The sequence below is a fragment of the Taudactylus pleione genome, unplaced genomic scaffold, assembly GCF_031769625.1.
Source record: "Taudactylus pleione unplaced genomic scaffold, aTauple2 ptg000959l, whole genome shotgun sequence".
NCBI classification, from domain to species: Eukaryota; Metazoa; Chordata; class Amphibia; order Anura; family Myobatrachidae; genus Taudactylus; species Taudactylus pleione.
Window position 1 is genome coordinate 3,685,305 of NW_028285360.1, and position 23,790 is coordinate 3,709,094.

The 23,790-nt window shown below is 47.4% G+C and overlaps 1 protein-coding gene across 1 annotated transcript in view; it reads left to right on the forward strand.

Annotated features, from left to right (window-relative positions):
- The window catches only part of FABP3 (fatty acid binding protein 3), a 35,289-nt gene extending 15,702 nt beyond the window's left edge, over window positions 1-19,587 (forward strand). Inside the window, exons 3-4 of the mRNA XM_088459982.1 lie at window positions 2,595-2,696; window positions 16,114-19,587. Coding sequence (XP_088316108.1) covers window positions 2,595-2,696; window positions 16,114-16,164 — 153 coding nt within the window. The 3' untranslated portion in view covers window positions 16,165-19,587. The remainder of the gene's footprint in view (window positions 1-2,594; window positions 2,697-16,113) is intronic.
- The last annotated feature ends 4,203 nt before the right edge of the window (window positions 19,588-23,790 follow it).

The following is a 23,790-nucleotide window of genomic DNA, read 5'->3' on the forward strand; positions in this document are numbered from 1 at the left end:
ATCCTGACAGCAGCTAAGGTAAGTATAAACTAACCTAAGCCCCCAACCCTTCCTTGAGGGTGCCTAACCCTAACCTCCCCTCCCCCCCAAGTGCCTAACCCTAACCCCCCTCTAATTGCCTAAACCTTACCCCCCCTTCCCCGCAGCCTAAACTTAAGTCTCCCGGGGGGGATGCCTAACCCCAACCTCCCCACAGGGGTGCCTAACCCTAACCTCCCCACAGGGGTGCCTAACCCTAACCTCCCCACAGGGGTGCCTAACCCTAACCCCCCCTTCCCCTAGCCTAACCCTCCCCGGGGGGTGCCTAACCCCAAGTCATCCCCCGGGAGCCACTAATCTAACCCTCAGCACCCCCCCCCCCCCCACCGCTGTCGGCGCTCAGCTTACCTTCGTCCGGGGTGCCAGGCGTCGGGCCCCCAGCGTAGGTAAAATGACAGGCGTCGGTATTTTGATGCCTGTCATTATACCTTTGCTGGTATTAGACAGTCGGGATGCCGACGGTCTGCATTTAGACCGTCGGCATCCGACTGCATACCGAAAAAGGTATGCATGCCGTTATTAGATAAAAAAAATTCAAATAACTCCATTGCTAGGACTTGTAATACTTTGGAAACAATGCACCTATAAGTAGCAGATAAATGCAACGGGGGAAGCAATGCATGTTCTTTTTTTTCCTGCAACCAATGATGCCTAAACACTCTGAATTTCCTTTAGTGGCTGATCCTTGCACCAGATCTTACATAGGAGAAATACAATCAACACATGCTAAATTCCCTGACATACCTTATCAGTATCTAACTATGGGCCTGATTCAGCAAGGATCGCAGTTGCTTATATGCACGCAATCGGCTGATTGTTGCATACTGCGCATGATTATGCATCGCAGTTGGTGTGTGCGAGCCAGCCACTGCGATCAGGATTGCGATCGCAGAGTATACGCAGACCCATGGCAGAGTGATTGACAGGAAGTGCCGTTTGTGGGTGTTAACGGGGGGTGGTTGGATAAACGCCGGCATGCCAGTGCGTTGGGACTTCATTGCAGGGGTGTGCATAAATTATCCACTGCAATACCATACGCAGCCTGAGGCCTCATAGCTTGCGCAGAAGTCAACAATTCCTGAGTGAGGTCTGACCTGCCTTAACTGTGTGTATGGGTCCGATGATACGCTTTTACTGATTGTTTCGGTATGTTTCCAAAGTATACGGATGTGAGTAAGGGGAAGTGGGTGTCCTTATGTTAGGCTGCAATTGCAATACGAATGCAAACATTTACATATCACCGCTGATATTAGCAACTGCGTTGCGTGAGTATAAACAGAATAGGATCCTTGCTGAATCAGGCCCTATATTCCTGATCACATGGACACACAAATGGGGGGTTGTTTGTCAGAAGTGAATTAGGCTACCAGTATATGTTTGCAGTGTGGAGGGAAACATACATGTAGAACATACAAACTCCCCAGAGGTAAGGCCCTAAAACTTAACTCATGACCTCAGTGCTAAGAGCAGTACTGATAGTCATTATGCCACACTGCTGCCCATGAGCCCTAACCCATGAATATGGTGAAGCTAAGGGTCAAATATGCCACTTGGTCAGCCCTTCCCCACGTGCACTTGTCTGACTAGTACTGCACCGTACACCATTTTCAAATTTAAATATGAACTGTTCTTGCCTTTCAGAGCAATGCAATAGTAATAGGAGTCATAAAGATACTAAATAGCAGGAGCATAACTCCATCATAAAAATCAAGTCTCTTTTCTAATCCTTACCCTGCAATGTTATCCACCCTACACTCACCCTCCATCTAAATCTAGAAGACTGTGACACTTAGCCTTCCAGCCATAATGATGTGGGCTCAGGAACAACTTGCTTTGCACATCCATTCCACTTTTGCTCTCGATCACTCACTCTATATGCACATAAGACCCATGTTAGCAGCCTGCCAAGATGACAGGGCAACAGTTCCTCATCTTAGGCAGGGGGCAAAAAAAATATTTCCTTATGCAATGAACATAATTTGTTCCTGCATACTATCCAAAGAAAGCCCTGTGTCCCCCAACACATGTAAAACCTTTTACGCAAATACTATTTTGCATGGGCAGGCAAAGGTGAAAGCTATTGAAACAGACACACTGAAAACATCACAGTTGGTTATGAAAAGGTGAAGCCCCTGGTCATTAAGTGGTTAAAGGGAGACACAAAGCTCCCAGCTGTGGACACATCACCAGCTGTTTCCATTTACTGGCTGAAGTGCAAGACCAGGACAGATGTAGTCCAATACAGGGCAGGACAAATAAACCTGACTCCTGTGGCATCGCTACGGTTGCCTATTCCTATGCCCCTCTTAAGTAGAAATAAAATAGATAATAATTTGTCACTGTAATAACCCTTCTACTTTGTAAGGCGTCCGCTGCCCCTTGTGGCGCCATATAAATAAAGGATGATAATAATAGTAATGAATCTGTGATTGAAAAAAATAAAGCCATATTTACATCACATGGTTAGGTGACGGCACTGTTGAGAAAGTATGTTTTGAATGTTTAGCATTGAAATTTCCCCAGTGCCGCTTACCATATAAATATTTTTTTTTCAGTCCGTGGCAACTGTGGAAGATGGTAAATTGAAGCATGTACAGAAATGGGATGGTAAGGAGACCACATTGGTAAGAGAAGTCAATGGAGACAAACTTGTTTTGGTGAGTACATAAATATCTTCAAAGAAAATCCCTGCATAGGGAAGCAAAGCCTGTAAAATTATTGAAATGTTCTATATTTTAGAGGGTTTTTTCCTCAACATTAAATAATTTTAGGCTAAAAGTGAATTGACCTGTATGATTTAACGGTATCTGGTCAGGTAGTCGACATTCAGAATGCCGACACCAGACAGGTTCTGAATGTCAACAGTCAATATGCCAACATGGATCTTAGGCTCGGTACACACATAAAGATTTTCTGTCCAACCATCCAACTAGTTGATTGGTTGGAATGAAAATCTGGTAAGGTATGAAAGCAAATGACAATCAGCAATTTGCTCCCAAATGCCGGAAAATGGACAAAGGGGGTCATTCAGACCCACTCGCAAGCGGCAGTACGCTCGCAAGTGGGTCGATGTTACCCACTGCGCATGCGCACGACGGAGGGAGCTCCGTCGTGCGCATGCACGAGACCCGGACTTCGACAGCCAAGCTGTCGCTTCGGGTCTCGCACCAAATGGGGCGTGCTGTCGATGGTGACTGACAGCACGCTCCCTTTGGTGGGCGTGCCGGGGGCATGCCTGCCAGACAGAGGCGTTCCCATGGGAACGCCTACCGTCTGATGCCGGCCCCACTGATATCACTAGTGATGTCAGTGGGAGTGATTTTGGCTCTGATAGAGCCAAAATCACTCCAGGGCTTGTGGCAGGGAGACCCTACCGCAGGGTCTCCGTCGCAAGTCCGATGGTCGCGATGGTCAAGACCATCGCGACCATCTTTTTGGACGCTCGTATATGCTGTGGGTGGTCACTCCATTTTAATGGAGGAGGGCCCTGATTCAGAGCGAGCGCTCTGGTCAGAGCGTCCGGCTCTGAATCAGGCCCAAAAACTGTTGTTTGAACAAATTGTTTAGATCAAACATTTAACAAACTTGTCTGAACGACCATTTTCATCTGTTTTCTGGCATTTAGAGCAAATTGCTGATCATCAGTTACTCCCATACGTTACCAGATTTTCATTACAACCAATCAACTAGTTGGATGGTTGGACAGAAAATCTTTAGGTGTGCACCCAGCCTTAGGTCGACAATCAATATGTCGACATACTATTAGGTTGACATGGGTAAAATGTTAACACATTCAGAATGTCTATACTTAACATTTAGACACCAGACAGTTGACATATGGTTTGTGTTAATGGTTAGGTCTTGGTTTAGGGTTAGAGGTTAGAGCTTAGGGTTGGGCTAAAACAAAATACCATATGTCGACATTCTGGTGTTGACATTCTGAACGTGTCGACATTTTAACCATGTGGACATTTTAACAACGTCGACCTAATTGTATGTTGACACATTGGGTATCGACCCAATGTCCATATCGACAGTCTGACTGTCAACATTCAGGATCGGTCAACATTCTGAATCTTGACTAGTAATATCACTCCCGATTTGAGGGTTTATTCATAAAGAACATGAAGTGGCTCACGATAAACATCACTATATATCACATCACATTGATGCGATATATAGTGATGTTTAGTAGCCATTCATGTACACTTACCTGTGTGGCGTCTTTGGGCATTGTCCGGCCCCTCCGCGATCCCTGGACGCAGTGAGAAGACAGACATATCGGGAGCCCAATATGCCTGTATTCTTACTGCGCATGTCCCGGTGTCCGAGAGCAGCAGGTCAGGTCAGACCTGCTGCAATGGACACTGGGAAAAGGGGGTGGAGCTTAGTCCTGTGTACCCAGGCAGACAGCAGGGAAGTATGCAACTTTACAGCTCTTTTCCGCTTGCAGTACAGACGCCATCCTCAGATGGCAAATCTGTACCGCAGTGAATTGCACTGATGCGATTCATACATGAAGAGGGGATGCCACTGGAAAAGGAATACCCTTCTCCACGGTAACCCACACTATGAATCGCTGAATGCAGTGAAAAGCCCTGTTTACAGCTAAACAAGACTTGTCACTGCTTTATGAATAGACCCTTTGACCTTTACATTTGACATTGTATGAAAGTTGTTTTAGATGTCCTTTTACCTAAAACAGTTAATCATGTGTGTTTGCTGAGATACCTTGTACAAACCACCAGCTTGTGCGACTAGAAAGGAATACTAGTTAGCATACACCTGGTATTGAGAGAGCATTCTGTGCCCTCTAGTGAGTAACAGATACATTTATAAATTTAGATTACGTTTAGGTCGGTTCAAATCAGCACTGGATTTAGCAACTATGAAAACAATACATTGCAAACCGCATAAATAATATAAACCAGATAGTTATATATTGCACACTTATTCAATGACAGATGGCAAAGGCAGTGATGAGGATAGGAACTATTTTGCTCAGTCCCTATCCCAGTGGTGGGTAAAATGGATGGCCAAGATTGAAAGCTATTTGTACAATAGGAAAGTAAAAGGAATCTAATGAAGTTACCATGTCACCTCACTAAGATTTCCTTCTGGAATTAAGGCCACCTATGCTGCATAGGACTGCTGAATCCGCAATCTCATGCTTACTGTTACTATTAGATACAGCTGCCGCAATCCAACAATAACTGCTATTACAGTCACTAATAAATCCAATTTGGAATAGGTCGATTAGTAATAAAAATAAAAAAGCCATATTTGAGGCTGTGATTGTAAAGATCTGTGCCAATAAAAAAAATTGAAAATAAATCTGCTATAAATTATGGAAAGTACATATTTGGTATACCTGTCAGTGGTGTATCCAGGGAAGGCAGGTCGGTCCGGTAAAGTCAGTCAGTGTAGTGTGGACCGCAGTGAGTGCGGTCCGCACTACACAGTAACATACACATTGCAGCTGGGTACTACTAGAGTCAGACAGACTCTAATTGGCTGCTGCGCCCACTGCCGAAGCCGGTCTGGAGCTCACTCATGAGCTCCGCCTTCCGGCTCCTGCAGTGGGTGATGGGAGAGCAGTCATGATGTCTCTCCCATAGTACTGAGCGGGAGGACGGAGGAGTGGACAGCGGCGGGCGCGGCAGGAGCAGGGATTCAGGTAAGTGTTTATTGTATGTATGTCTGTGTGTGATATGTAAGGGACATTACTGGCCGGGGGCACTGTATAGGGGGCACTGTATCACTACTGGGAGCACTGAATAGGGTGGACCACTACTGGGGGCACTGTATATGGGGCACTACATAGGGGGGATCACTACTGGGGGCACTGTATTAGGGGCACTACTTGGGGCCTGCATAAGAGGGACCACTACTGAGGGCACTGCATACCTGGAGTACTGTATAAGGGGCACTACTGGGGGAACTGCATACTGGGGGTACTGTATAAGGGGCACTACTGGGGGCCTGCATAAGGGGGACCACTACTGGGGGGCCTGCATAAGAGGGACCACTACTGGGGGCACTGCATAGGGGGGACTGTATAAGGGACACTACTGGATGCACTGTATAAGGGTGCAGTACTGGGGGCATTGCATAAGGGGCACTACTGGAGGCACTGTATAAGGGTGCACTACTGGGGGTACTGTATAAGGGGCACTGCTACTGGGGACATTGAATAAGGGGCACTACTACAGTGGGCATTGCAATTGGGGCACTACTACTGGGGGCATTAATTTGCATATTGAATGGAAAAGAATGTTCCCAGAGTGACAAGAAATGGGGGGTGACATGTTTACCCCCCCATTTTTCAGTGACCACGCCCCTTGTGGCATGTGACCATGCCCACTTTTTCGGCACACAAACACCCTTGGCTTTTCTCCATTTTTCATCTTGCCCTGGGCTCCAAATATCCTAGTTAAGCCACTGATCCCTATAATTAAATTTTAACATCTATATTTTTGTTTCGTATCCATGATTATGTAAGGGCAATTATGAGGAAAAACTGCTGTCATATATGTATATATACCCCCCCCCAGTGTAAATGTGATAGAGGGTCTGGCATAGAGGTATGAGCCACCTCGTGTCTGGAGGGTGTGGGAGTGACATTCGTGCACATGTAGGAAGAATAGTCGGGGCCCTCTGTTCATCTTATAATACAGGCAAGTCTTTGCCAATAGTTATTCCAGCAGCATCAGGGAGCAGGTTCCACAGTGATATCGCCAGTAGTTTTGGGGATACAACACCTTCATTATGTTCACTCTACATCTGTCCATGTGAACACATTTCTATGACTGGAAATCCAAGCTGGAACCCTAAGGGTTTGGCTAAAATTAGGAGTGATCAATGTGTTTTTTTATACGCAAAGTTACATTTGTGGCCATTTACAGTAGTGCACAAATGTGTACCTGCGTTTGCACTAGTCCCTGTTTATTTTTCTTATTGAGACAGTTGTGTGTTGGACAACAATCTGTGTACATTGTCCATCTGAGGTGATTTTGTTGGTGAGAAGTGAACATGAGTGTCCCTGGCAATGTTATCAGCTACATGCAGAGTGAGTCTGTTACTTTGACCAGCACCATCATTAGACTAAGGTTGGGTACACACTATACACTGTGCGTACCCAGCGGCAGAACAACACGATGTAATGTCACTGTATGATCTGGTGTACGAAGATGCAATGTATCATTCCATGCTGTAAAGAAAGCAGATGGGATGATGCAATGAATAACCATCACAAACGATGGATCGGACGTACGCACTGTACAATCCGTACAATATATTGTTCTGATCCGTGTCAGAAAGATATATATGATACATTGTATAGTGTGCACCCAGCTTAACATATCCCTAGCATATTCCTAGCCAAACTGTGGCTCTCCAGTCCCAGCATACCTTTGATCAGCTGGTAAAGTATGCTGGGACATGTAGTTTCACAACAGCTGGATAGCCACAGGTTGCTCAGGCCTGCCGTAGCATATGGCTCCCACAATCAGGGCCGGATTAAGGTCTGTGGGGGCCCCTGGGCAACAAACATATGGAGGCCCTATTAAATGTGACGAACTGGGGGTATGCGCAATGGGGACCTCAGTAATGTCAGTGCCCAAAGTAGTGGTGCCCTTTATGCAGTGCACTCAGTAGTAGTGCCCCCAGGAGTGGTGCCCCCTATGCAATTATCCCATTAGTAGTGCCCCCTGTAGTTATGCCCCAAGTAGTAATGCCCCCTGTGGTAGTGTCCCCAATAGTAATGCCCTCTGTATAAATACCCCCAGTAGTAATACCACTGTAGTTGTGCCCCAAATAGTAATGCCCCCTGTATAAATGCCCTCAGTAGTAATACCCCTGTAGTTGTGCCCCCAGTAGTCATACCCCCTGTGGTAGTGACCCCAGTAGCAATGCCCCCTGTAGTAGTACCCTCTGTATAAATGCCCCAAGTAGTAATGCCCCTGCATTAGTGCCCCTAATGATAATGCTCCCTCTGTAGTAGTCCCCTGTAGTAGTGCCCCAGTAGTAATGCCCTGCCCTCAAGTAGTAGAGCCCCCAGAGTGATGCCCCCAGGAGTAATGCCCCCAGTACAAAAGCCGCTTGCACTAAAAAAAAAAAAAAGCTATTACTTACCTTAAGCCCCGCTCCAGCTGCCGTCCAGGCCACTTGGCTACTCCTCCTCTGCACCATGGAAGAGATGTCATGACGTCCCATAGTGCACTGCATGAGCCGGAGCCAGGAGCTCACGAGTGAGCTCCAGTCTCCGGCTGCCGCTGCGGGGAGGGAGCCGGGCGCCCGCTGGTTACAATCGAGCGTCTGGCAAATGGTGCCTCCCTTCAGCGCCGGGGTTAGGTTGGCCGGAGGAGGCAGAACTGGTTCCGTCTCCTCCGGTTCACTTTAACCCCGATGGGTGTGGGGGCCCAGGGATGATCGCCCCTGTTGCCCCCCCCCCCCCTTAATCCGGCCCTGCCCACAATGTTCAGATGAAACTGATACTCATATGATCTGAAATTTGCTCTGGCCATAAAATCCCCCTTTTCTACATCAGGGTGCATAGGGTATCCACAGGATACCTTGGGGATATAGGTGATGATGTCAGGCATCGGGCACCATAGAGTTAAGTTTTCAGCCTCCCAGGATGCACTAGGGTCACCCTCTTATACCCCGCCCCCGAGCCAAGGCATCTCAGTTTCGTTGGTGCCCGGCTCGGAGTCGGAGCACATGTTTAGAGCGGGGCTAAGAATAGCCCCTGAAGTTTTCTTCAAGGCAGCTGTGGCTGCACATCTGGGAGTACAGCATGGACAGTCACTGCTGACGTCCATGCCGTCTCCCCTACACCCCGCCGGTACCAGAACGCCGGTACTGATCCGGGGATGCTGGTAAGTATCTGGGGTCACTGCTAGCGGTGACCCCAGATGCTTCGGACCATGGCCGGATCCAAGGGGAGCAGGTAAGCAGCGGGGGTCCCGTGGTGGGTCCCTGCTGAGCACATGGACCACAGTCCCCAGGCTCCCTGGGGACTGGCTGCCGCGTGGAGCCAGGTACTATCCTGCGCTTCCACTACCCCCCTGGGACAGCGGGCCGCAGCTGAGCGGCAAGCGCTGCGGCGTCCCAATGGTTAATTGCATGCCAGGGGAGCTCTTCCCTGTATACAGCCGGCGCCGCCCCCGCTACACACAGCCCTCTCTGCGCTGCCGATTGGCCCTGTGGCAGCGCTCCTCCCCCAGGCCATCTTTGTATGGTGAACGCTGCTGGAGCTGCTGATCGGTGGCATCGCGGTATGGGTCCCCCGGCATACCTCTCCTCCGTTGACTGCAGGTCTGTGTATGCAGCGCTGTGTCCTACCAGACTCTGTGTCTGTGTAGTTGAAGAACAGCGCTGATAGTGCAGGGATTGATTTCTTCTGCATTGTATGTGACTTCTGCTAGCGTCTGCTGCCTGTACTTTCACTTTCTACTGTCAGCCATTTTACTGTCCCTGCTCTTACTCTGCTGAAGCCCTTGCGGTGCGGTGATTGCAGGGTGTTTCTCCCACTATACTAACAAGTATCAGTGAGAGGGGTCACATACTTACCATCATGTCTGAGAGTGAATTTCCTCTCCAGCTTATGTGTACTAAGTGCAATGTACCAATAGCGGAGGAGGAGGGTAACGCGGAGGGGTTATGTCGGCAGTGTTATTTATTGGCGCGGCCAATTACTGTCACGGCTCCGGTACAGAAACCTCCCTGGGCTTGTTTCGCTAAAGCGCTTACAACCCTAGTGGGCCAGTTAGCTCCGCCACCTGCGTTTTCCCAGATGGGATTGTCCCAGCAGTCACTGGTGTCGTCACCCATGCAGGGGTTCCCAAGACAACTGATGGTACCACACAGTCTCCCTATTTCCCCTCCCCAGGTTTCCCAGGAGCCTGCATGGGTTAATTCACTGACAAATTCAGTACAGCATTTGTCGGAAGTGTTACAAGTGGACTTTGTGTTGCGGCCGCATAAGCGGCCTGTGGCGTCTCTGTCTGCTCCTTATGAGGATGACAACGTGACGTCCGATGATGGGGAGATTCTGGATCTATCTGACCAGGAACCTCTCCGTACTAAAGAGTCGGACGCTAAGTCAAAGGTTTATATTCCTGGCCTTATTCGGGCAGTTCGCACGGCTTTAGTCATTGAGGATGATGATCCTCCGGTGTCCAAGTCCAAATATGCCTTTTTCAAGGATATTAAGGGTGACGCCACAGTGTTTCCTCTTTCGGGTCAGTTAGTAGACCATTTAGAGGAGGCGTGGAAACATCCCGGAATACGGTATCAGCCTCAGAGGCGTTTAGCCGTGGCTTATCCGTTTGCTGACAATTATTTTTCTAAGTGGGAATCTCCTCCACAGGTGGATTCTCACGTGACACGCCTAGTCCGAAGTGCCACTTTGCCCATGCCTTCCATGTCCTCCTTGAAGGATGCTACGGACCGCAAGGTGGAAATCTGCCTAAAGTCCATTTATTCCCTTGCGGGGGGGGCGTCCAGAACGGCTATGGCCGTGTGTTGGGTAGCCAGAGCTATGGAGCGCTGGGCTGATAGTTTGGAGGCGTCTTTGGACTCTGACTGTTCGGCTGAACAGGCCGAGTTGGTGTGAAATCTCCGGGATTCAGCCACTTACATAAATGAAGCGGACTTGGATATCAGTATTCTCACCTCTAGGATTTCTTCTGCAGCTGTTGCTGCTCGTCGCACCTTATGGTTGCGATCTTGGAAAGCGGACGCTGATTCCAAAAAGGGCTTAGAAGCTTTGGCTTTTAATGGAGAAGTCCTATTTGGTCTGGATCTGGACAAAATTGTAGCTACGATGGCAGCAGCCAAATCTGCATGTCTCCCGTCTGCTACGGTCCCTTCAAGTTCGGGTACGTCGTCCTTTCGGCCTTACAGGGCCCAGGGTAGGCCTAAAGCACAGTCTTTTCCCCGACAGAAATCGGCCAAGCCCAGGAAACAGGCCTGTAGTACCAGACGTCCGGCCCCTAAGTTGGATGACAAACCTGCAGCCTGACGGTCCGGGTCTCCCTTTGGGGGATCCCAAAGTGGGAGGCCGCCTGCTGCAGTTCGCCCAGTGTTGGTCGATAACCATGACAGACAATTGGGTTCACGAGGTAGTTTCTCACGGGTATGCCCTCTCCTTTCGGCACAGGCCCCCATCCCGGTTCGTCACCACAGGCCTTCCATTAGACCGGAACAAAGCCTTGGAACTGCGGAAGGTTTTGCACACTATGTTCCAGGCTGGAGTTATAGTGCCTGTTCCATTCTCCCAGAGGGGCCAGGGTTTCTATTCCAATCTTTTTTTGGTGCAGCAATGGGTCGTACTGTCCTATACTCAACCTCAAGGCCCTCAACAAGTCCTTGAGGGTGCCTCGGTTTCGGATGGAGACCCTACGGTCCATCATTCTGGCGCTGGAACCTGGGGATTACATGGTGTCTTTGGACATACAGGATGCTTACCTGCATGTCCCTATTCTTTTGCGCCATCAGCAGTTCCTCAGGTTTGCAATCCGCAACGACCAGTTCCGGGCGTTACGTTTTGGCCTGGCGACAGCACCACGAGTGTTCACCAAGGTCATGGCAGCTTACCTGCGGATGCAGGGAGTCCGCATGTTGCCGTATCTGGACGACCTTCTGTTGGTGGCAGGATCTCCAGAGCTCCTTCTACGCCATTTGGACCTGACAATTGCAGTACTGTAATGTCACGGCTGGTTGATAAACTGGCAGAAGTCCACCCTGATCCCGTCTCAGTGGATTCTGCACCTCGGAGCCTTGTCGGACACCAGACAGCAACGGATTTTTGTGACGGGGGAAAAGTTGAGGGTGCGCAGTTGTCTACAGTGTCGCCGAGTGTCTCTGCACTCGGCGATGAGGTTGCTGGGCTCCATGGTGTCAGTATTCGACATGGTGGAATATGCCCAGTTTCACTCCAGACCTCTGCAGCAATTGATCCTGTCCAAATGGAATGGACTGCCTCAGAGTCTAAAGTCCCAGACGATGGTGCTCACTCCGAAGGTTCGCCCGTCTCTAGCCTGGTGGCTGCAGACAACCCACCTCAACAAGGGTCGTCCATTTTGGGTGGCGAACTGGGTCCTGTTAACAACGGACGCCAGTCTTCGGGGCTGGGGAGCTGTCACGGGTCCACACATGTTCCAGGGCAGGTGGACAGGCAGAAAAAGAGCTTCCAATAAACTTATTGGAACTCTGCGCGGTTTTCCATGCTATCCAGCAGGCACATCGGGGTCTCCAAGGTCACCCCGTGCAGGTCCAGTCAGACAACGCCACCACCGTGGCCTACATAAATCGACAAGGAGGAACCCGAAGTCGGGCGGCACTCGTAGAGGTGTCCCACCATCCTGGTCTGGGCGGAGCGCAATCTCCCGGCTATATCAGCAGTATTCATCCCAGGAGTCCTCAACTGGGAAGCAGATTTTCTCAGTTGCTAGGACGTACATCCGGGGGAATGGTCTCTGCACCAGGACGTCTTTCAACTTCTGGTGGACAGGTGGGGTCTTCCAGAGATAGACCTCATGGCGTCATGGCACAACAACAAGTTGCCGGTGTACGGGTCTCGAACAAGAGACGAAAAGGTGGATGCGCTGCCTGGTGGATGCTCTGTCCGTCCAGTGGACGTTCCGGTTTGCTTATCTCTTTCCTCCGTTTTCCCTTCTTCTGCTGGTAATCCGGAAATTCAAACAGGAAGGAGGTACGCTCCTGTTGATAGCTCCCGAGTGGCCCAGGCGGCACTGGTTCTCAGACCTTCAGAGTCTGTCCGTGGACATTCCTCTGCGGTTGCCGCTACGACCGGACCTGCTATCACAGGGTCCTTGTCTTCACCCAGACCTGGCTCGGTTGTCTTTGACGGGGTGGCTGTTAAGACGGCCATGTTAAGGTCCAGGGGGTTTTCCAGCTCTGTGGTACAAACCATGCTAAGAGCTCGGAAACCATCCTCTGCAAGGATATACCATCGTGTGTGGCATACGTTCTTCCAGTGGTGTCGACCGAGAAGTTATGCCCCTCGGGAGTTCCGTCTGTCTAGAGTGTTAGCTTTTCTACAGGCGGGGCTAGACCATGGGCTTCGCCTTGCTTCTCTGAAGGTGCAGGTGTCTGCCCTGTCAGTCTGGTTCCATCGTAGGATTGCTGCGCTCCCTGATGTGCGCACCTTTATGCAAGGTGTTCTTCGCATTCAGCCACCTTTTGTTCCACAGGTGGCGCCTTGGGATTTAGCTGTGGTCCTGAGGGCTCTCCAGGGACCGCCGTTTGAACCACTGGGCTCAGTGGACCTTAAATGGCTGACAGCTAAAACAATATTCCTTCTGGCCATTGCTTCGGCCAGACGTGTTTCTGACTTAGGGGCTCTCTCCTGTAGACCCCCTCTCTGATTTTTCATAGGAACAGGGCGTTGCTGCGCACTCGTCCTGGATTCCTTCCCAAAGTTGTTTCAAGTTTCCACATCAACGAGGAAATCGTTGTGCCGGCTTTTAACTCGCCTGATCGTTCAGTGGGTGAGGCCACTTTGGACATTGTGCGGGCCTTAAGGATTTATGTTGACCGCACTTCTTCTTTTAGGAAGTCGGACTCCTTTTTTGTCCTTTATGGCTTCCGTAAAAAGGGTTGGCCTGCTTCAAAGCAAACTTTGGCAGGTTGGATTCGTATGGCTATCTCAGAAGCTTATCTTCATGAAGGCCTTCCGGTTCCTTCTTCTGTGAGGGCACATTCCATTAGGTCTGTGGGTCCTTCGTGGGCAGCTCGACGTGGTGCATCTGCAGTCCAGATCTGCAAGGCTGCCACATGGTCCTCTGTCCACACCTTTGTGAGGTATTACGCGTTTGACACCTTTGCCTTTCAGGATGCTTCCTTCGGGCGGCGGATTCTCCTTTCAGCACAGGAGCGTCCCCACCCTTAAAGGATACTGCTTTGGGACATCCCCAAGGTATCCTGTGGATACCCTATGGACCCTGATGTAGAAAATATGAGATATGGTAAGAACTTACCTTTGTTATCTCTATTTCTACGAAGTCCATAGGGTTCCACAGGACTCCCGCCCTGTCGCACCTGTGCTGCAGATGGGCTTTGCTCTGGTCACCCTTTTTTTCCGTCTCCCTCTGGTGAGAATGTGATTCTTGTGTCCAGATCTTTCTTCTCTCTCTTCCTTCTCCTCCTCCGGCCTATGGCTTGGTACGTAACTGAGATGCCTTGACTCGGGGGCGGGGTATAGGAGGGGGACCCTAGTGCATCCTGGGAGGCTGAAAACTTAACTCTATGGTGCCTGACGTCATCACCTATACCCCCAAGGTATCCTGTGGAACCCTATGGACTTCGTAGAAATAGAGATAACAAAGGTAAGTTCTTACCATATCTCATATTATTTTCCTTTTTTTGGGGTTTTCAAATTAGTTAAGACATTTTAGAGAGAGAACTTACCAGCCAATCAGCTTCTAACTGCCATGTCACAGGCTGTGTTTGAAAACGACATGTCCTAGACTTTATTCTTAATTCACTTTATCTCCATCCAAGGCTTAGTAAATAGACTCCTTAGTTTGAAAAATGACAGGAACTGATTGGTTGGTACTTATCTCTCTCCATTTTATCTTCCTCCATGATTTGTTACATGTCCCCATTAATATTTATTATGCTACAGATTTGAGGTAATAATAAAGAATTAGAATTAGGGCCTGATTCAGAGCCGCTCGTAAGCGGCCGCTCGTTCGCTCCGAGCGATGTTTGCCCAACTGCGCATGCGTACGGATCGTTATACGCATGCGCGAACCAGTCAGTGCGGTCAAAATTCATGTGCTCGCAAAATAGCGAATGCCTGATAATTTGAGTGACAGGAGTAGGCGTATGTGGGTGGTAACGGGGGAAGGTGCTTGAAAACGGGGAGTGGAGATCCAAACGCAGGCGTGCTTAAAGGTCAAAACGGGCGTTTTAAGGGTGTGCATAATTAATACAGCAGCGTCATTGACCACGTCACTGGGTTAGTTTATAGCCAGAACTGCTCGCAAAATTGTGGTAGCAAAAACCGACCACAAGAATAGCGAGCAGTTCATACGCTGGTCGATGTACTCGATTAATCTAATAAATAGCGGACATGACGTAGGATGCGAGTGGCCAGGGGGCGTATTTTTTAAAAAAACGACCGCAAGTTTTGTTTTGCAAAGAGCGAACGGTTCATTTGAATAGCCACCCCTATTTTCTGGACGAACGACCGCAAATTGCGTCCGGCTCTGAATCAGGCCCTTAGTCCATAAGAACTAGACATAAGGGAGTTCTAGCTTTACACCAACATTCAGGGGTTAATTCAATTAGTGGCAACATGTGCCATTATAGCAGCATGAAAATGCTACCTTGTCCTAAACGTGCAGATTTTTGTACACAGCTTTCTGGCAAATGGGCGCACTTACTTACTGGCCGAGCCACTTCATGGTTAATTGAATTGATCCCTTAGAATGTGCTTGTTTCCACACAGTGGATTGCCATTTTCAACTTCTCAGTATTCAGCTTATGTATTCGCTACGGATGACCAGGTCCGTAACTAGGAGTATGTGACTGATGTCGCCACACAAGGCCAATGGGACGGCACCATTGCTGCCCTGGAGGCACCTGTATTTGGCTTGACATTTTATGTGACAGTCTGACACCCATCAGATATCGTGGCCATACACTGTGAGATATGTCCATGATATCTGTGTAACTCCCCTGTGAAAGAACCGGGGAAATGTTGGTAGCACAGCCCAAGGCAGCTCAACAATGCAGCTCAAAAATGATCGGATCTGTCGGACATGCTGGACGATTCGGCATATCTGACCAACCGCGGTCGGTTACACAAGTCCACTGTATAATTATCTGTCCGGTCCGCTGATATCTGGCAAATCGGCCAGATAATTGTATAATGTATGCCTAGCCTAACAGTAACAGTGGGGTATGTCTGCATGTGCCCTGATACATGTACTCTTATGTATCTCCAAACATATATACTGTATATGTGTATAGCTAAATCTAAAATTGTGGAAATATTATTGAATTCTACAGACTAATGCATGTTTTTCTCTCTTGGAACAGACTCTAACCCTGGGAGACGTTGTCAGCACACGCCACTATGAAAAAGCCTAGCAACCAGACACATTCTACGCATCACCCTTTTGACCCTTGTTTTGTTCAATCCAAGATGAATGTCTCTAAGATTATAACAATCCCTCGCCATTGTCTTTTCCTTTGTCCTTTTACACCAAATGGGCTGCAGCTGCAGTATTATAAACCTTTGTGAATTTTGGATGCAGCATTCACTACTGACTTGGCTAAAACACTATTTTTTACTCCAGTGCCAAATATGGCTGCTTCCAGGTTTTTGCAGATTTTTCATTGGTACTGAAAAATGGAGATAATCCACTTGAAATATACATAATTGGAATCCTTTTGCTATTTTATGGATTAAACCAAGTTGAAATGTGACTTACCCTATAGATGCCACAATCTGGTTCTTGTTATTTTCTATCTGCTGTTTACACCTGTGCTAGGTCTCTATTCCTTTCACCTTCAGCCACTCTGCTTTTTTCCTGAGTTCTCATGTATCTCTTCTGCTATTCCCATCTATTTTTTATTTAATCTAATAAAGTTGAGTCCTGTATACAGCATAACAAATGTAACAAATATATGTATGGTCTATCTGAACTACAATAGGGATCTGCTGAATGTATGAAAAATGTCCCTGTGCTTATGCACTACAGACATGCACACAAAGGCGTTATTAATATCAAAAATGATTACAATAGGACAGGTGCTTAGGCAAAAGTCATTGTTGAGAAAAAACCTAAAAAAACAAAGTGTATGAGCCATACATGACATGAAAGTCTTAAAAGATTAAGGTGTGACCGTGCCCTATACTAGAGCTATTAAACAGAGAAGCCCTTCCAATATGTTGCTGTGGGACAAATAACATTTACCCAAGTGTTGGCTAAGCTACAGGTTCCAGACATAAGGCACATAGCTAGCTGTTACTATTGGAATATTACTTCTACATTTCCCATAACTAGCATAAAGTGGGCAATTTTAAACAATAATGGTAATTACAGGGATGGTATAAGGAAAAAAAATAGCAGTAGATTGTTTCCTATGTTATACTTAAAGCATCACTCTTGGGGCTTATTTTAGAATTTGGAGTAAACCCAGCTAGAAGATGCTGTTGAGGAGAATTGAATGTGTAGCTATAGTTAGGGTGGGCACATACTTGCACGATATCAGCCCGATTTGGGCAAATCAGAACGACAAATCTGGCATATTGTGCAGTGCGTATGCCCGACTGTGCACTTCTGTGGGTCGCATGTGATGTCGTGTGATTGGCCGTGCTGCATGCGAGGCTGTACATATTAATGAAGAACGGAACAGTGATCGTTCTGTCGTTTATTAAATCTTTTCATTTGGAGAGGGAAATCGCTCCCTCCATTGGCACAATTGCTCTTCGTACAAGTGTGTAGCCTTTCAGTTGGAAAGGGAAAGTTCTTAGCTCAACTCTAAATTGTAAAAAAAACAACACAGTATTTGTTTGCTACATGCAAAAAGCTGACAGTATTTCCCCTGCATTAAACAAAAATGGCATTTGCACCCCTTGTACATTTCCTCCCCACTCTAAATGAAGACTAGAATGTTTATCCCTTCCAGGTTCTGGTATGAGACTCCACAAGAAAGCTCCTAGGGTCATATTTTAGATCTGATAATTATTGCAACAATAATAAATCATTGATTACCAAAACACACATCTTGTGACTGGGGTTCCCTCCTAGGATAGGAACCTGTCCCTGCGATATGTAAAAGTAAAGTGATCGCTGATACAATCATTGTACTTTGTTACGGGATCCAGGCAACCTACTGCGCATGTGCGGATGTACGGGCATGGAGTGCCAGGTAGGGATTCCAGGTTATGGCGGCTGCATTTAGGTCGGAAATGGAGTGACCATGGCAGATATCGGATATCCAGCAAATACTCTTTAATAAATATGTCCCTTATCCAGATATAAGTGTCACTTCCCTAGGCAGTTATGAGACACTAAAGCCCAGGACCGGCTTGAAGCATGTTTGACCAGTGCGGTCGAACAGGGGCGTCACCCACCCCATAGAGGGCGCACCCCTCCCAACATCCTGATTTCAACGGGACAGTCACACTTTTCGGGGCACTGTCCCGCTGTTCCACCCGTGGGCCGAAGTGTCCCGCGGGAGCTTGGGTGGGGTGCTGCACCCCAGAGTAGCTGAATGGATGCTGTGCGCATGTAGGGAGAGGGCTGGGGGAAGCCCAGCTAGTGACGGAGTGTTGGGTTTGCCCCCTGTCTGACGCCACATGGGAGGCGTGCCATGCGAGCACGCCCCCAAATAACAACATTTAGGGCATGGCCTATGGTAATTAGACCACGCCCAAACCACGCGCGACTAGGGGGCATATAATACCCATCCTGCACAGGAACCCTGCTAAATCCTTATTGTTTGCTTATAAGAACAGTTACCATTCTCCTCTGTCTTAGAGGTACTTACATGAGTATTGCCATATTCTATAGCTGTTATTGTCACCGACCTTACAAAGCTATTTGCCTTCTACCCAGTTATAGGGAAATTACAAGTATGAATAATCTCAGATGTTGTGTTTAAAATGAATAACCCAAAGGAAAAAGCAGTTTTTGTATTACAGTATTCGCAGCAGTGTCTGTTCTACACTACATTCTGGCCATTACAATATAGTATGTATATGTGTTAGCTGTTGTGTGCTTGTTTACAACAGGACAATGGTTCACACCCTCATTGTCATTTCAAGTAGGATCTTACATCATATTTGCATAAACAGTCCAGGAGACTCCCCAATTTCAGGGAGTTTACGGACTCCCGGGAGAGCAGGTCACCGTCCCGCATTCCAGCCATTGAGTGAAATGGCCGGGGAGCGTGATGATGTGATTCTCAGTGTACTGTTGCGATTTGCTGCATTGTGCCATGGCACTTGGGCCATAATGACTCAATTCACTCCCTGAGTGGTCCGGGATAGAGAAAAGTTGGTAAATCTGCCTTACATGGTAACAGGTATCTTTCAAACTACAGATCTTAATGCAAGTTAAAAAGTTGAAAAAGACACCTATCCATCATGCTTTAATAAGCCATTTCTGACATTTTCATTTTTGCACACTCCTGTAATTACTGCAGAAAGTTTGGCCTTGGTGAAAAGAAAATTGCACGCTGCTTTCATTATCAAATATAAGTCCTTCTTTCCTGATCTTTTGTATCTGGTTAGGCTGCTTATTCTGATATTCTGAATTTTCAAATGTTTAACATGAATGTGTTTTCCTCATAACAATTCCTATACCTCGATGAGAAGCCAGAGGTGACAGACAATGGTCGGGATTTGTAGTGTCCTTGACAAGAGGAAAGATGCCTAATATGCAGTTATCCTGTTATTCATTGATTTGTTAAGCAAATTTGATTATTCCTGTTTACGTGTTTTGTACACCCGACATGTTCTCTAATAAAAAAAAAACAATAAAAAAATTTGGTTGAAACATTTTCACTTTTCCTGATGCGTATATATGAAGTGACAGCTGAAGGGAGGCGCATGCCTGCCCACTATGTGCACCCCTGCAGCTATCATACCTGCTGTGTCCATGCTCCCATCCACCAGCCCCAATGTCATAACATGCGGCATATCCAGCTGTGTGGGCCAGGTCCCCAATACAATGTAGGTAAACAACCCACAGTCTTCCTAGTTCCTTCAGCTCTATGGTTTAGACACGTGGATTTCTAGCCGCCCATCAATCAAGTCCTGGGAAAGAGGAGTACAAGGCGCACTTGTTTCCCAAGAAACAAAAAAAAAGTTGAAAGTAAATATGGGAAGAGGAAGACCTGGCAGGAAGAGGGGGACAGAGATTGGAGAAAGGGGAGAGAAAGGAAGGACGAGATGGTCTGTCTCTCTCATCTCTGTCCCTCCTTTCCCTGTCTTTGTCTCTCTGGGCGAGATGTACCAACGCTGTAAAGCAGCGAAACCTCCTGCACATTGCTAGCAAATTGAAGCAATATCCATCTGTTTTACGCCGACTTTGGTCAAAACTACATGAAAAAAAGAGTTATGGTAAAACGTACCCTTGTTAACTCTGTCCATAGGGTCCACAGGGAGACAATGAAGATATAGCCAGGGGTGTAGGTGGGACATGGAGGACCAAACACCAACAGCAAAGCTTTTCAATCGCAGGATGCTCCGGTCCTTCCCCCTATACCCCGCCCACAGCCTGAGGGCACTTCAGTTTTGTTAACAAGCCCAAGACAGGAGAGGAGAGAAGTCCTGTGGACTTTGAAGAAAGAGTCAACAAGGGTACAGTTTACCATAACTCTTCTTCAGGTACCATAGGGCTCGACAGGGAGACAATGGGGATGCCCCCAAGCAGTTGTCCCAAGGGTGGGAAGGCTCCAAAGCCGATAGGAGGTTCTTGAAGTGCTTGGAGCACCACTGACAAATTCCCATGGAGCCACAGGAGGAGCAAAGGGAGGTTGTATATGTAGAAGACATTGAATGAAGATGTGACCATCTGGTATAGTAGCAATTCTGCGCTGAAACCAGATAGACAAAGCGGAGAAGTGCACTTTCAGAGATGCTAGGCGGAGGCATAGATCCAGCCCAGCCTGAAGAAAGGCAAGAATTTGAGAAACCTTAAACACTTGTGGGTCATAGTTTCTTGGAGCAAACCACTGGAAATACGCATGCCATATTCTGTGGTAAATCCTGGCTGAGGCCGGTTTACGTGCTCTGAGCATGGTCTGGACCACAGAGCTGGAGAAGCCCTTAGGCATTAGGAGGGATGTCCCAAGAGCCAAGCTGTTAAAGACAGACAGGCTAGGTCCGGATGTAGACATGGACCCTGAGACAACAGGTCTACTCATAGAGGAAGTTGAAGAGGATAGTCTATGGAGAGCCTTTGAAGATTGGAGTACCAATGACGTCTGGGCAAAGCCGGAGCTAGGAACAGGACTGTGCCCCCCTCCTGTCTGAACTTTCAAATCACTCGGGGAAGTAGGGATATTGGAGGGAAGAGATATGCCAATGGAAGATTAATTTCACTGACAATGAATCATTGAAGGCTGCATTGGGGTCCTGTGTTCTGGCTCCATAAATTGGAAGTTTGTGGTTGTGTCTTGAGGCCATGAGATCCACTTCCGGAAGACCCCATTTGTCAACTAGAAGCTGAAAGACTTCTGGATGTAAAGACCATTCTCCCGCATGCATGTCGTGACAGCTGAGAACATCCACTTCCAAATTGAGAATTCGCAAGGTTGAACACTGCAGAGATGGCTGGGAGATTGCTTTCAACCCATGTGAGAATGTGGGACACTTCTGTCATTGCTGACTGACTTTGAGTGCCCCCCTGGTGATTGAGGTTGGCCACCGCCATGGCATTGTTGGACTGAGTTTGTACTGACCTGTTTTTCAGAATATTCTGAGCCAGAGTGAGAGCTCTGTAGTTGGCTCGAATTCCAGGATCTTGATTGGTAACACTGCCTCGACTGGGAACCATCAGCCCTGGAAGGAGTGCTGGCCAGTTACTTTGCTCCACTCTCGGAGGCTTGTGTCCATGGTGAGAAGAGCCCAGTCCGGGATCCAAAAGGGATGTCCCTTGTTCAAATGGGAAGTCTGTAGCCACCAGGTTAGGGACAGACGAACCTCTTGGGGGAGGCTCATCGTCTGGGATTTGATCAGATGGGGTAGCCCGTTCCACCTGGAGAGGATCAGGTAGGGACCTGGAGTGAAACTGTGTGAACTCCACCATGTCGAAGTTGGACACCATTGATCCCAAGGCCTGCATTACAGAGTGAATTGACACTCTGCACTTGTGGAGCAGTCTGCGTAGTCTGTGCTGGGTTACTGAAATCTTGTCCGCTGTTAGGAAGACTCGAGAGTCCAGGAGGGCTCCCAAATGTACCACCCTCTGAGATGGTGTTAGGGAAGATTTATTCCAGTTGATCAGCCAACCGTGCGTTTGAAGAAAGGCAATGGTTACCTTTAGATGGCAGTGAAGAGTTTCTGGGGAGCTGGCCAAAAGTAAGATATCGTCCAAGTATGGAAGCAGTCTGATCCTTTAACGGCGAAGAGAGGCCGCCATAACTGCAGGGATCTTGGTAAAGACCCGGGGGGCCAATTGGATGTTTGTTTTGGATTCCATCAGCCCAAATGACTTAAACGAGGGGATGACGTGGAATGTATTTTAGATACTTAATATTCCGAGAACCTGATTGCCATTAATTATGGGTTATGGACCGTAGCGTAAACTCTAATATGTGTTTTTAAGCATTATAACTTTCTATAGGTACGTGCTAGCCCCCTGTAGAGGTTTAATTCCTATAGTTTTCCTCATTTATGGGTACCTTAGAGGGATATCTTCATTTATAAGACGTATAACTCCCTTTTTGTTTTCTCTTGTTAAACATAAAGTATTTTTGTCAATTTATTCTTTTTGGTTATATCTTAATGTATTATGAGATATACTCTTTGCATCAGCCTGCATTGACTGTTAATTATGTTTTTTTATTTTTACTGCTGCACAGGTGTTTCATTCATTTGTTTCTTTTTTATTAGTGGATTTGGTTTTTGTTAGCAACACCAGTGGGTCTCCTGCTATGGTGATCAGTTTTCCTCAGTCACTACATTTTCATCTGTTCGCTATACCACAGGCTGGACGGCTTCCTGGTTACCCGGGCAACCCGGGCGTCATCAGCGCGATGACGTCATCTCTCCAGGACCCGGCAGCCGCACACTCCTCCACTTCCTGACACGCTCCGGGCTTTCTTCTAGGTATTTAAGGTAAGCTCTTTGTTCTTTTTCTTGTTACTCACCTTGACAAAGGGGCGTTGATGACCCAAAACGTTGGCCTGTTTATCCTTTACATGGATTAAAAGATACTTCTTTATCTGCCGCTTTGAGACTTGGAGTGCCACTTTTTGTTTTTCGCTACTGTATCCCGTTTCATCAAGGATGCACCCGAGCACATTGTATCTTCGTACATGGGAGTGCCGGACTAATACAGTATATATATATATATATATATATATATATATATACTTAAATGATCGCATGTGTATCCACAATGCGTGCACACATATACACAGTTGCTATTGTAAATATAAACACACACACACATGTTTGCGCTGGACACAACCCCTGCACACAGCGCATCGTTTGCTCTGCGTTCAGACACACAACACACACTGCTGAATTCCTGTAAATATCTCACTATCACTTATGCAAGCACATATAGAAAAGGTTCCCTAGCATTAAGAAAAGGTTTTGTTAGACAATCCTTATGGTATAAAGTGTGCATATATGATATGTAAGGTATAGAACTTAGTAGACATGTCATGTTTGGTATCATACTAACACCCTGTTTAATTCCAGATATCTGAATCTATCGGCGAAGGAGTCACATCTTGTGTTCGGTGGTTATGGATTATAGGGAATCATTGGCTAGAATATGTACTTTGTATGTAGTGGTATCTCGTCTGGAGGGATGGACCATATCCCTGTTGTCAACATATGAACTGTCCTATAAACTACAGCGTACTACAAAGAGCAAGAGCAAGAACCAAAGGAATTATGTTTGTCTGTCTACATTGTTGTTATCTGTGATCTGTAAAGTATATAGCCTGCTTGCTGAACCCAACATACAGCCATTCTCCTTGGATGACCACAGGCTTCTGGACTGATGACTGTATGCTGGGATCAGA